Source organism: Lissotriton helveticus, chromosome 6 (assembly GCF_964261635.1).
Source record: "Lissotriton helveticus chromosome 6, aLisHel1.1, whole genome shotgun sequence".
Lineage (NCBI taxonomy): Eukaryota > Metazoa > Chordata > Amphibia > Caudata > Salamandridae > Lissotriton > Lissotriton helveticus.
In genome coordinates, this window is record NC_136067.1 from 235,014,985 (window position 1) to 235,029,991 (window position 15,007).

At 45.3% G+C, this 15,007-nt stretch overlaps 1 protein-coding gene across 1 annotated transcript in view; it reads right to left on the minus strand.

Moving 5' to 3' along the window:
• Nucleotides 1-15,007, minus strand: part of LOC144762241 (uncharacterized) — an 875,873-nt gene that overhangs the window by 462,290 nt on the left and 398,576 nt on the right. The window contains exon 10 of the mRNA XM_078647384.1: nt 14,158-14,703. Coding sequence (XP_078503510.1) covers nt 14,158-14,703 — 546 coding nt within the window. The remainder of the gene's footprint in view (nt 1-14,157; nt 14,704-15,007) is intronic.

Sequence of the window (15,007 nt, forward strand, 5' to 3'; positions counted from 1 at the left end):
GTAGGTGGGAGGTAACAGGAATGAAACAAAACATGAGCCCGAGAAGTCAGGGGGCAACCATGTATAGGCTCTATCGTGGCAGATGAAATAAGTACCTTTTGCGGCTAAAAAGGCAGGGGAAGTCTGAGATCCAAAAACATACGTTTCTGCGCAGACACTCTTCCCTAGCTGAGCTCTGGGATTCCTACCAATACCTTGCAGACACAGGTGACCTTGATGGGGTACGATCCAGATAGGGGACGATCTCTTGGCTTGCTGTTTCTCACTTAGTGTAGTGCCATATCCGGTCACATTCCAACCTACATATGCAAGTATCTCATCGTCTGGGGTATCTTCGTAAGAAGTCACTTCCTTGATCATGTCAACTATACCCTTCACTAGGGCGCTAGTCTTGAGGTTGTCTTTTACAGAACGTAGGGGTTGGATTTCTCGTGCATATATGAACATTGTCCTATATGCCCATACTGACCCATTGTGACTAAATGGCAGGACCAAATAGGGGATACCTCTATCCGTGGTGTGGGGCATGAGACCACACACCCAACAGTTGGTTGTGTTCATTACAAGTTGGTGTTGGTGTAATAGCTGAACGAAGGAGTTATTAATGAACTCTAATCTCCTATTTGATTCGTGGTCAGGCAGAGAGTGGAAAGAATGAGAGGAAACAGTAGGGGGAGGTATGGGCGATGTAGTAGGCGTGAATGTCATATGAGAAGAGAATAAAACATAGCTTATCAAAAACACCATTACGCTACATATCATAAAAATACACATCATTATAAAAATTTTCTTTCTCATTGTTTTCAAAAGCCTCTGCTTATAGTTCATTTGTCTGGCAGTTCTCTCCACATCAGGAAACTCCATCCTCTCTAAGGTGCTGCCCGCGGCGGTAGGTTGTTTCTGCTAAAGGATGCTTCCGTCAGTCTAGGGTGGCTCCCTTCGACCAACTGGAACCAGCAACCTATTGTTGTCAGCTGCACCCAAAAGTCTTTAATCAACCGCGACCCTAGCAGCGGAACCCGGATGGCGGTTCGAAAAAAACAAAAATAAGCAAGTTACCTAGATGGGAGAATCTGCATTTTCAAAATAGCATTTTGGAAGGAAAAAAACTTATTATTTTATTAGTCCACAGGTTTTTCTCTCGGATCAAAAAATAAATCACTTTTACTTTAGTCTGTTTTTCTCGGTCGTAAATTATAGCGTCTTTTCCCGGGTGCTGTCTGGTCCGGAAATAGTAGCTCAGGTTCCACAGAGTTCAATTGTTCTGATGGCGGCGTAGTTTCTTGAAAAATGTCCTTACTGTCACAATCGCGTTTAGCTTCTTTTACGCGTTCATCAGTTGTGCGCTTTGAGTCAGTGCCTCCTGTCCGGACCCATTGGTCATGTGGCAGAGGGAAAGGTATTCTCTTACAGTGGATCCCGTGGACCCAATTGGCCTTCCCCTCCACTTTAACAGTCGACCTTGTAGACATGAGGACGAGGTGAGGTCCGGTCCATCTGGGCTGGTCGTTTCTTGTCCTCTGGAAATTCTTGACCAGAACCCAGGAGCCAGGGTCAATGGAGTGACCCGGTGTCTCGGAAACCGGAGGCAAGGTGTTGTGGACCTGTTGATATAAAACACGCAATTTAGCCGTGAATTCATACAGATAGTCGAGCAAAATGGGGTGTTGCAGCTCGCTAAACTTCGTGGGCCTAGGCACTCCCCATATGTTGGCTGGCCGACCAAAGACTATTTCATAGGGGCTGAGTTTCATTCGCGAATGCACAGTCATTCTGGTGGACAGGAGTGCTAAGGGTAGAGCGTCGGGCCATTTAAGACCCGTGCTCGCTTGGATTTTGGCCAATTTAAGTTTAAGCGTGCCATTGTAACATTCCACTAATCCAGCTGATTGGGGGTGATTTGCAGCGTGGAACTTCTGACTAATGCCTAGCCCTTCACACACTCGTTTCATCACACAACCCACAAATTCACTTCCGTTGTCCGACCAGACCATTCTAGGCATTCCGAACCTGGGGAAGAACTCTTTCACAAGGGCTTTCGCTGTGGACAAGGCAGTATTGTCCCTTAGGGGATAGGCTTCTACCCACCTTGAGAAGGCGCAAACAACCACGAGCACATATTTTAAGTTGTTGCACCTCTCCATGTGTATGAAATCTAGCTGCAAAACCTCGAACGGATACGTAGGAGGTGCAAAATGACCAGCTGGAGTTGGAGTTCCCCTACCAGGATTGTGCTTCAGACATACCATGCAATTCTTGACAACATTCTCTGCACACTTGGGAATCCCTGAATTCTTCCACACTGGGGCCAACGACTCGCAAATCCCTTTCGCGCTGATATGGGCCATCCCATGAGCCATTGTAACCACTGCAGGCACATATGCATCGGGTAACATCCATCTTTGTTGCTCTGTCGATTCAATCCAACAACCATTTACATCCATTCTCCCTATACTTTCTTTCCACATGCTTAACTCTTTCTCCGTGGCCTCAGCTTGGATGGACTTCACACTTTCTATTGTGTTTTCACATATTCCAATATCACCAGTCCATCTTTCTGGGCTCGCAACATACATTCGGCTCATCACATTCTTTGCCGTTTCTTTAGCAGTTTCATCAGCAAATGCATTTCCACGACCAACATCATCGATCACTTTCTTGTGTGCACTACATTTTACAACTGCTACTTTCAGGGGCAACGTCAGTGATTCAAGAAGCTCATTCACCAACTGACCATGCTGAATCTTACCTCCATGCGAAGTCAGGAACCCACGTTCTCTCCACAGTCGTCCAAAACTGTGAGCCACTCCAAAAGCATACTGACTGTCGGTATAGACAGTCACTTTCATTCCTTTTGATAACACACATGCTCTCGTTAACGCCACGAGTTCGGCGGCTTGAGCCGAACCATGTGGTATTCGCGCAGTTTCAACGATTGTGTGCAGAGTTGTGACAGCATATGCTGTAGTCACGTTACCATTTGGGAGTTTAAAGCATGAACCATCCACCCATAATGTACCATCACATTCGGCGAGAGGAGTATCGGATAGATCAACTCTCCCTTTGGTCTCCTCCTCCGTTCTGAGGAAACAATCGTGCTGTTCTGAAGCATCCGATTCCTCAGCAATTGGTAACAATGTGGCTATGTTCAGGGTACTGCATCTTTTGATGTGCACAAATCTATACACAGGTGGCTGAGAAGGGTCAGTTCGTTTTAAAACAGGCAGAACAGGACTATTGCAAACATTTCCTCGTGTTTCCTCAATTACGTCTTTCTCAATCAACTCGTAAACAATCGCTAGCAAAGCTTTTTCGCCCTCATTGGATATCCTGTATTGGGGAATTCGTGGCATTTTGACATTCGACTTCAATGTTACAACATACGGTGGAATTTCTAAAAGACCTACATCATTCGGACCAGTAGCCCAAAGAATATCCGGAAGAAGTGTCAATTCTGTTGGAAGCGTATTTCTCGACAAATACATGGGAGAAACCACTTTCTTACCTAAAGTCAGTTGTACTCCTGAGGGAGAACAGTACAAAGTCGCATACAATCTTTTTAGCAAATCTAATCCTAGCAAATTTTCACCACAACCTGTTGTCAAAATAAGGGGTGCTTCGAATTCACAAGGACCAACAGAAAGAGATAAAGGGTCCGAAATCGGATTTCTAACCGGGGCGCCAGAAAAACCTACGGAAACGTTCATTTCGCCAGACAAAGGTGCGGCAGGGAGTTTGGAGTGCATAATAGAACTCTTTGTAGCACCAGTATCCAACAGAAAAGGTTCTGACACACCCGATGTAATCACCTCAACGTAAGGTCCACTCTGATCTACTGGAACTGAAACAACTCCCTCTCTTCGTCTAAGGCTGTCCTAGCAATCGTTATTCTCCCACTGCTCATTTTCTGGGTAATACTCATCGACGTAGTATTGCGCTGTCCTGTCAGATACGTTATTTTGCTGGTCAAACCTGTTCATAGAGTTTTGTGGTGGAAGGGGACGTGCGTCCTGAGGGGTGTTTCCACGCCCTCTACCTCTGGGCGCTTGCTGACTACCACGACCTCGTACACCAGAAAACTCATTTGTACGTTGCGGCAGGGCAGGACAGTCATATTTGTAATGACCTTCTTGTTTGCAGTATAAACACTGATTGGGACCTATGCGGTTTTGATTGTAATCGAATCTCTGCAAGTTTCTCTGCGGCTGCTGAAAAGTGTCCGGTAGTGATTCGGACCATTATTATTTCTATTACCACCACCACGTGGAGGATAAGCTTGCTGTAGCAAAACCTTCGTTTTGAGTTCTCTAGTTTTCTTTTCTACTTTATCTTTCTCATCCTTGTCTCTATTCTCGTAGTACTGTGCGGTAGCTAATATCTGGGCTGAAGATGAGACTGCCCAAGAGCTTTCTGAATCTTTCAATTTTCTACACAAGTCTGGAAGCAGATTGTGCACAAATTTATCGACGAACAATCTCTGACCACCTTCTGTGGTCATATCTTGACCGCTGTGGTCAATGAATGTTTCTTCAAATCTGGTGAAGAAATCTGACACAGTTTCTTCTTTCTTTTGCTTGCATGCAGATAACTTATCCCAATTTACACGTATCGCAGGCATTATTGTCTTCATGTAATCTACTATCCTACCAGGTAGTTCCGCTATCAGGGGCTCAGGCTTTGCACCACCAACTTGTCGTGCATCTGCAACAGTAATATTAGCCCACGTGTCACCTAATTCCTGGTCATGATCTTCATGACGAATTTTTCCCCATAAAGGCTGTGGAACAACGTTCCCGAATAACATATCGATATCGGCTAAATTCATAATACATGACCCAGCAGTTTGCGATAATTCTTTATAGTACCCTGCAGGATTTTTACGCGGATCTGGTAGTGTTTGTTTGAGTGCTAAAACTTCAGCTCGTTTCCATGGAACATGTACCCATACTCGGTGAAAGTGGGGCAGGACAGGTGGGACAGCTGTCGCGTCACCCTCTCTCCACTGTGGGGGAACTTCTCTCATAGGGTATTGTCGTGCCTTTTTCCTACTAGATGCACTAGATTCTGATGGTGACCCAGAACTACTTCCCTTACTTCGATGTGATAATAGCATTTCAACTGCTTCTTCCACATCGGGACCTACAATCATACCCAGACTAAACTTAAACCTTATACGACACATCTCTTGTGGGAGGCAATCCTGATCATTGTCTTCTAAATCTTCGCAAAGAAAAACACACATCTGTTCGAACACATATCTCTGTGTCGCTGTTTCCCATTGATGGAAAACTTCCATGACAGACTGTAAATCATATTTTGCAGTGTCCATGACCCATTTCCGAGCTAAATTATTCAGGGAATCTCTCTCTTGATAATCGGGCAGTTGACTTCGCAACTGTCTTCTTCCTATGTTAGGGGTCGTAGCAGGCGACCCGAAAAGTGGTAAAAGAAGATTAGTAACAGTACTGGCCATTTTCTGCCGAAGGGAAGGTGAAACGGAAGAACAAACAGATGAAAGAACGGGGTGAGGTAAAGCGGATGCAGAGATGGCAGAAGAGGTATGAGGAATAATAGATGTGGTACTAGGCAAAATCATAGAAGGGGCATTTGTAGAAAGTACAGTAGGCAAGATCGTAGAAAACACAGGAGCAACAGAAGTGGTCGGTGGGCCTGGAGGAGGCTGCACCGAAGAAGTAGGAGCCAGCTGAAGAACAGCTGGTGGGTGCTGTGGAAAAGCCAGAGGCGCAGATTGTGCAACTAAAGGTTGCGGGGGTGCTGTAGCATTCTGCGCATAGGGCGGTGGCGAAGTTAACAATTGCGACATTAATTGGTCTTTTTCACGCTCTTTTGCTGTCCCTTGCTGAAGAGACGGCAAAACTGGATAGCACTTATCTATTGCCATTTTACGTTGCCTGTGCAATTGTTCATTTATCTGCTCTTCCTCATTATCTTTAAACTGCACGGCAGCTTGCATTACTGAAAGTCCTTCTTCTCTCTTATTTTTCTTAGCTAATTTAATTTCTTTTTGCTTGGCTTCTTTGCGCCATATGCGGAAAGAGTCAAACATCGCCGGCCGGGCTTTCTTTTTGAAGAGTTTAACTTCAAGGTTGTCTAAGATTTCAGAATCAAAGCTACCATATTGGGGCCATTTTAAAACACCGTCTTTCCTAGTGTATTTAATCCATACCTCGTTGTAAACGATGGGGCCTACCCCATGTTTAACGTATAGCTCGTAAGTCGGAGTTCCAACTGGAGGAACCGGACATGAGTCCTCCAATCGGGAGTCCCTATTATTATTACCAAGACAAAACAAATTCCCGAGTCTAAGACTAGGCATCCTTTCTCTCTAGTCTAGTTCCAAAACTTCAAAGGAGTTATCGATTACGATATTGCTCGTGAAAACACGAGTCCTTCGGTTATGGTACTTGCAAGAACCAATAAAAACCTTTATGTATCACAAAAGTAAGTCCAACTAAGGACTAGGAGACGCTCCACTTATACTTAACTGAAAATTATCGATGGCTTCACCAGAAGACTCGTCTCAGCGTTTCGCTCTACCGAAAATGTCAAGGGTCCAACATCAGGGCGATAGCCAGGGCAGCAGTCCTTGTAGCCGTCGGGAAGCGGGGAACCTCGTAGTAAAGACCTTCGGACCACGTCGACATGCAGGGGTCGATGAGGTGGTGGGCCCTCCTCCGGAATTTTCACACGAAGCTCCTCACGATCTTCAGGCTGATTGGTACCACTGGAATCGCCCCACGTTGGGCGCCAAATGAGGTACTGGGTTTTTAGGAACCGGTGCCGAACCGGTAACCCAGCGGTGCCAGGGGATCAACACACCAAAGACCTCGGGTTCTCCTGAGTCAGACCCACAGAAACTTCAGAGTCTTCTAGGTGAAGTCAAAGATTAGTTTATTGGCTGCAACCAAGGTGACAGGGTCCTAGAAGTACGATACAAGTATATTCAGGAGACTGCACACCTTCACAAAGTTAGGCTTCTCTTCTTATACACAACATTTGCCCTTTGGCGAAACATTCCTTGGGTGCGCGGTATTTCATTTATGGCTACTGATTACAAAAGAAAGCAGAGTCATGATGACATGTACATATTTCACGTCGTGCTGCCCATAACAAATCATCCGGCAAGGCCCAACATTTCATCAGATATCGATGGACCCCTAATAAAAATGGTCACCTCCCCACCATAAAGTAAGTGAGGAAAAGGAGTGGAGAAAGATGTGAGCGAGATATGGCAGGTGTGCGTGCTGAAATGGCTTTATGGCTGGTTGGGCCTAGATACTATCTTGCTCGGCCACTGGGAGGGAACTGACCTAACGAGCTCGGCCTGGGGCAATGGTTCTAACTTGTACTGGGGTCAGGAAGAAGTCGATTAAGGAGTACGTGTCCTTGTGGAATCAAATTCGACTGGATTAAGGCCTATGTAGAGGGCAACATGCAGCTAATGGTTCAGAAGGTAAATGACGATTTCGAGGTGCAATTGTCACTCGAATATACTGAAAATACATGTGCTTGATGTACTCGTCATTTCCGGTCTTTTGATACCAAATTCGTCCTATTTCGACGAAGTTTTTATTCTCGAGTCCGGTACTATTACGGATCCATATTTTTCAGAACCACAATACCAGTTACAACCAATTCAGTATTATCACGATCTATATACACATCCACTCATTCATCAATAGTTCTATATAGTCACTCATACATATACTCACTCATCATATGTAGTGATACACATATACATCCTGTTAGACACCAACAGTCATCAAAAAGTTACTCACACACATACTCACACATGCAAATAAACTATTGAACATCCATTTATTTGCATATACAGCTATACACACACTACCACCTTACTTCTAAGGAAACTTACACATACTCTCTTAAACAATCACTTATAGAAACACATACTTATTTAAACAAGAACTCTTTCAATCTCTCACTCTCACATATACTCACTTATATACATCAATACTCACATATACTAGATTAGAAGAAATGTAGTTAATGATAAAGATACTAGTGTGACAGTCATTCACTCACTAACACACACATATACACACTCATCCACCCATACAGTCCTGCACATATGCTGTCTTAAAAACTCATACAAACAGTGAATCAGTCACCAACCCATGCAGCCAATTATACACAAAATGAAACACTGATACAAACATTTAAATATTTAAACAATACTCGCTAATATATGTATTCACTAAGATACACTTAATAAGCCAGTTAACCAATCAATTTTTTTTAAAAAAAACATCCATTAAGACACTTATTTAAACATGTATTCTTCCATCGACCTTTACATATACATATATAAAACATATTTATTTTTCAGAAAGACACACATTCACTGGATGGTGTCATCAGTGATGTCATGAGTGATGTCACTGACCATGTCATGAGTGATGTAATATGTGATGTCATCAGCAGTGCATTACACACGCAAGTTATAGTGAGTCCAACTAACTATAACGTGGGAATTTCAATGGTTTTATGTCAGTAAAATTTCCAGGTAACTATAACTGGTGGGAAACCTATGGTTTTTTCAGTGAATATATCGCTGGGACATCACATGACTGGGGATGGTGTATGCTCTCACCTATTGGAGGGCGGCAGGAACATTATAAGGCGGGGTTGTGGGCTTGTTCCTGGTCGGCAGAGGCATCTGAAGAAGGTCTGTGACCGAAATGCATTATGCCTACCTGCTTTCCTAATTAAAAGTCTCCAATGGAATCCCCGTGTGGCCTCTTCCTTCTGGATGCTGGAGGGGTCTTGCCAATGTTATCGCGTCGGCCAGAGACGCGTCAAGAGGCCCCGTTCTGCCAAGCTGGCTGGTGCGTTACTGGCTCCTGCACCTGCACTTTCTTTGCTCCACCAAGTTATTGGTTCGTCACCGGCCCACCCTGCTGAGCGCTTCCTGCAAGGGCTGCTTCCCACGGCGGATCGTGACTGCACGATGTGTGTTGGTGTATTATTGCCAACTCCCTGCCCTGCGGACTTGCTGTTGCGGGGTTGGAACGTATGCGGGGACCGGAGGAGACTTGAGGATCTTTACTCACCGGGCACAAACGCATCCTGCTCTGCTTAATCACCTATCCACAAGGACTTTCCCTTTGCGTTGTCCCACGCAATCCTGTGCAAGAAATTATGCATTTTGGGTGATGTAGTGCCTACAGCGCTGCATTCGCTGGGACATCACATGACTGGGGATGGTGTATGCTCTCACCTATTGGAGGGCGGCAGGAACATTATAAGGCGGGGTTGTGTGCTTGTTCCTGGTCGGCAGAGGCATCTGAAGAAGGTCTGTGACCGAAATGCATTATGCCTACCTGCTTTCCTAATTAAAAGTCTCCAATGGAATCCCCGTGTGGCCTCTTCCTTCTGGATGCTGGAGGGGTCTTGCCAATGTTATCGCGTCGGCCAGAGACGCGTCAAGAGGCCCCGTTCTGCCAAGCTGGCTGGTGCGTTACTGGCTCCTGCGCCTGCACTTTCTTTGCTCCACCAAGTTATTGGTTCGTCACCGGCCCACCCTGCTGAGCGCTTCCTGCAAGGGCTGCTTCCCACGGCGGATCGTGACTGCACGATGTGTGTTGGTGTATTATTGCCAACTCCCTGCCCTGCGGACTTGCTGTTGCGGGGTTGGAACGTATGTGGGGACCGGAGGAGACTTGAGGATCTTTACTCACCGGGCACAAACGCATCCTGCTCTGCTAAATCACCTATCCACAAGGACTTTCCCTTTGCGTTGTCCCACGCAATCCTGTGCAAGAAATGATGCATTTTGGGTGATGTAGTGCCTACAGCGCTGCATTCGCTGGGACATCACATGACTGGGGATGGTGTATGCTCTCACCTATTGGAGGGCGGCAGGAACATTATAAGGTGGGGTTGTGGGCTTGTTCCTGGTCGGCAGAGGCGTCTGAAGAAGGTCTGTGACCGAAATGCATTATGCCTACCTGCTTTCCTAATTAAAAGTCTCCAATGGAATCCCCGTGTGGCCTCTTCCTTCTGGATGCTGGAGGGGTCTTGCCAATGTTATCGCGTCGGCCAGAGACGCGTCAAGAGGCCCCGTTCTGCCAAGCTGGCTGGTGCGTTACTGGCTCCGGCGCCTGCAGTTTCTTTGCTCCACCAAGTTATTGGTTTGTCACCGGCCCACCCTGCTGAGCGCTTCCTGCAAGGGCTGCTTCCCACGGCGGATCGTGACTGCACGATGTGTGTTGGTGTATTATTGCCAACTCCCTGCCCTGCGGACTTGCTGTTGCGGGGTTGGAACGTATGCGGGGACCGGAGGAGACTTGAGGATCTTTACTCACCGGGCACAAACGCATCCTGCTCTGCTTAATCACCTATCCACAAGGACTTTCCCTTTGCGTTGTCCCACGCAATCCTGTGCAAGAAATGATGCATTTTGGGTGATGTAGTGCCTACTGCGCTGCATTCGCTGGGACATCACATGACTGGGGATGGTGTATGCTCTCACCTATTGGAGGGCGGCAGGAACATTATAAGGCGGGGTTGTGGGCTTGTTCCTGGTCGGCAGAGGCGTCTGAAGAAGGTCTGTGACCGAAATGCATTATGCCTACCTGCTTTCCTAATTAAAAGTCTCCAATGGAATCCCCGTGTGGCCTCTTCCTTCTGGATGCTGGAGGGGTCTTGCCAATGTTATCGCGTCGGCCAGAGACGCGTCAAGAGGCCCCGTTCTGCCAAGCTGGCTGGTGCGTTACTGGCTCCTGCGCCTGCAGTTTCTTTGCTCCACCAAGTTATTGGTTCGTCACCGGCCCACCCTGCTGAGCGCTTCCTGCAAGGGCTGCTTCCCACGGCGGATCGTGACTGCACGATGTGTGTTGGTGTATTATTGCCAACTCCCTGCCCTGCGGACTTGCTGTTGCGGGGTTGGAACGTATGCGGGGACCGGAGGAGACTTGAGGATCTTTACTCACCGGGCACAAACGCATCCTGCTCTGCTTAATCACCTATCCACAAGGACTTTCCCTTTGCGTTGTCCCACACAATCCTGTGCAAGAAATGATGCATTTTGGGTGATGTAGTGCCTACAGCGCTGCATTCGCTGGGACATCACATGACTGGGGATGGTGTATGCTCTCACCTATTGGAGGGCGGCAGGAACATTATAAGGCGGGGTTGTGGGCTTGTTCCTGGTCGGCAGAGGCGTCTGAAGAAGGTCTGTGACCGAAATGCATTATGCCTACCTGCTTTCCTAATTAAAAGTCTCCAATGGAATCCCCGTGTGGCCTCTTCCTTCTGGATGCTGGAGGGGTCTTGCCAATATATATATATATATATATATATATATATATATATATATATATATATATATACATATATATATATATATATATTTCAACGCTCACTCCTTTCTTCTTCGTAGTCAAGGAAAGCACTCCACAGGAACTCTGTCAGCCATAAATTACTTTAATTTCAAGAGCCACAGGAACAGTCAAACATGACGGGTTTCGGAGATGCCTTAATCGTATGTTTGCATTCTACACACCGACTGGCGGCCATTTTAAAGGTAGGATGAAGTGAATCACGTGGTCTCCAACTCATTATAATGGAAAAAGGACCACATAGGGCCCGTTGTGGGCGCCATATTACCATGTCTCAATACAACTTTATCGAGAACATATGGGATCAACAACACATTTCATCATATCGTAAAACATATTGCTCCCTCACAAGATTTTACATATGGTTATTGATAGAAAACTAATTGGCAATAACATTTCAGCTCTTTGCCCCATTTCCTATTATATCAAAAAACCAATTCACAAAATTACATAAAGCCGTGTATCCACAAAATAAGAACACATTTCATTCTTAGTCTTGAAATATTGCCGTGTATCGGCATAAGGGTAGCAATAATTATACAATCAGTGTTGACAAGATCCCAAAAATAAAAAGGTCCAAAATACTCTAGATCTCCCAATTTAAAAGGAAAGGAAACCAACCATATTTACAATTTTTACATTATACACAGTCACATAATTTCTACAGATTGCTTGAATATGAACCCTAGGAGCCCCTAATAGTTCAATCACCCAAATGTACAGACATCTCCTCTCCTATATTCATCCCATTTGGGATCTTTGTACTGAGGTCTATAATATATCTTGATTCAAGCCTACGGAGTTTCCTAATCCTGTCATCTCCTCTTATGCTTATGGGGACAAAATCCAGGCCATAGTAACGCAATAGATCCCTATTGCTATTGTGTTTCTCCAGGAAATGTCTTGCCACAGGGTAAGTTGCATCTCCCTTAGCTATTGCCCGCATATGCTCTAAAATTCTGATCTTAACTGGATGGATCGTACTACCCACGTAGCGTAAGCCGCATGGGCATTGCAGGCAATACACCACATAGCTTGCAAGTAAGGAACTTACTGATGGTTTTAGGTTTATCTAATCCTTCTGCTTGAAAAGAAAGGGTTCTCTTACTCCCCCCGAACATGCCTTGCATTTCGCGCAAGGATAAAACCCTCTAAGATCTTTTAATGTTCAGGGGTTCTTTACCCGAGGATGCAGATGACTATGCACCAAGATATCCCTTAAAGACCTTGCCCTTCTGAATGTAATTAAGGGGATACTGGGGATGTCTGAACCTATTATGTTGTCCGTTTTTAGGATATGCCAATTGCGTTTCAAAATCCTATTCAACTGCATGGCATCTCCAGAAAACGTCGTAACCATCCTGAATTTGGTCATGTCTGATTCATTTTTCTTCACTACCTTGGAATTATTGGGTTTGTTCAACAAATTTGCTCTGGGCACACCTCTGAATTTTTTCAAGGTTACCTCGAGCAGTTCCTCATTGTAGCCCCTAGCAACAAATCTGTTGACACTGGCCTGGGCAGCTGTCTCAAAGTCACTATCTAGGGTACAATTCCTTTTTAACCGTAGCAGCTCCCCATAGGGGATACTCTTAACCAGTCCTGGGAGATGACTGCTATCCGCATGCAGCGTAGAATTGCCGGCGGTGGGTTTACGATTCAGTGACATATTTAATTTCTCACCGTGCACACTAATCTTCAGATTCAAAAAATGTACAGTTTCTGAACTTACACACCCACTGAATTCAAGATTTACAACATTCTTATTAAGGGTAGCAATAAAGGCGGTAGCAGTTTCAAATTACCCATGCCAAATGATACAAAGATCATCGATATAATGATGCCATGAGATAACATTACTCATGTCAATGGCACCTGCTCCTCCCACCAGCCTACGAACAAGTTTGCATAGCTGGTGCCCATCGCCGTACCAGACACTTGATGGAAGAAGTCCTCGCCAAACACAAAAATGTTGTTCTTCAAACAGAACTCCGTGAACTGCAAGATCATGGAGTTATGTTCACTGAACTTCAGGGGTTTGGTCTTTAAGAAGTGTGCAACAGCCTCAAGCCCATGGTCATGATTGATTCATGTATAGAGGCTAGTAATATCCAATACAATAAGTTTATACCCCGGATTCCACAGTTGTTGTTCCATACATTTTAGAAAATCCTGAGAATCTTTGATGTATGCGGGAAGTGTTTTAACCAAGGGAAAAATAAAAGAATCAATGAAAATAGACAAACGTTCCGTCAATCCTCCTTGAGAGGAAACAATTGGTCTACCTGGGGGGTCATTCTGGTCCTTAAGAGTTTTAGGGATGTGATAGAATGTTGGTACAACTGGGTTAAGACAACGTAGGAACAGTTATTCGTCCATGTCCAGCATAGGTCTATCTAACCAAGATTGAATCATATCATGATATCGTTTAATGCTGTCTAGGTAAACTTCCTCGATATCTTGCAATAAGTATTCGCATCAGAAAGCTGTCTTTGTGCTTCCTTGATATTTTCTTTTTTTTTTGCAGAGTTTTATATAGCGCGAACTAGAACCGAACCGAATCAGTTATCAGAGCGCTTTACATAGCACCAGGTACGTTACACGAGGACACACTTTCATTTTAGGCACGGGAAGATTAAGTGATTTGCCCAGAATCACAGGAGGTTTTTGGCGTCGTTACCGAGACTCGAACCCAGATCCCCAGGTCCGAGGTCGAGCGCCTTAGCCGTTAGGCCAACCCCCCTCTAGTTCTCTCTTGTCTGCAAAACCACGTTACCTCCTTTATCGGAGGGTTTACAGATGCAATTTTCATTGTTAGCCAGGTCCTCAATAGCTTCCCATTGTTCCTTTGAGATATTACGCTTGATCTTACTGCGATTCAATTGTCCCCTCAGTTTTAGTAAATCCTTGTTCACAGCCTCCGCGAACACATCAATTGCGTCCATTGGTAGCTGTGGCACAAATTGGAAGGTAGGTTTAAATTGGCTATCGTCCTTGACTTGTTCAAAGCCCAGTTGTTTGCTACGTGAAACCAAATCACTTGCTTCCGTCCTTGCGTCTTGCGATGCAGTAGTGTCTGCCCGAAGTGATTCCATGACTTCAAGAGCAGGAAAATGCACCCCTGTCAAAGCATTGGTAACAGTGGTTTTGTCAGATTGTTTACTTTGCTTCAGGAAGTTCGGCTTGGTCTTGAAATACTTATGTAGTGTAAATTTGCGCGTAAGTTTGAAAAGGTCAATACGCGTCTGCGTATATTCAAACCTGCTCGTTGGGCAGAAAGTTAATCCGAGTCTTAGAACTTGTTGTTCAATGGTAGAGAGTACTTTAGGTGTCAAGTTAATTATGGTTAAATTATCTAGTTCCACTGCTTCCCTCGTTTCTTGCGAGTTACTTTGCCTGGGGGCTTTGTTCCTTTGGCTCCAACCACTTCTCCTTGTTTTCCTTTTACTTCTTCGGGTGGTCTGCTTTTTCCCCCCCATAGCCATGTTTGCCTCATAATGTGGAAGTCCGCCTGAAAAGGGGTTTTCTTAGATCTCAAACTCAAACTTACTCCACCATCGTCCGAAGACTCTCCGGCTGTTACGTCTGACTCGGATGTTTCCACTCTCACCGAGTCTGGTTCATTC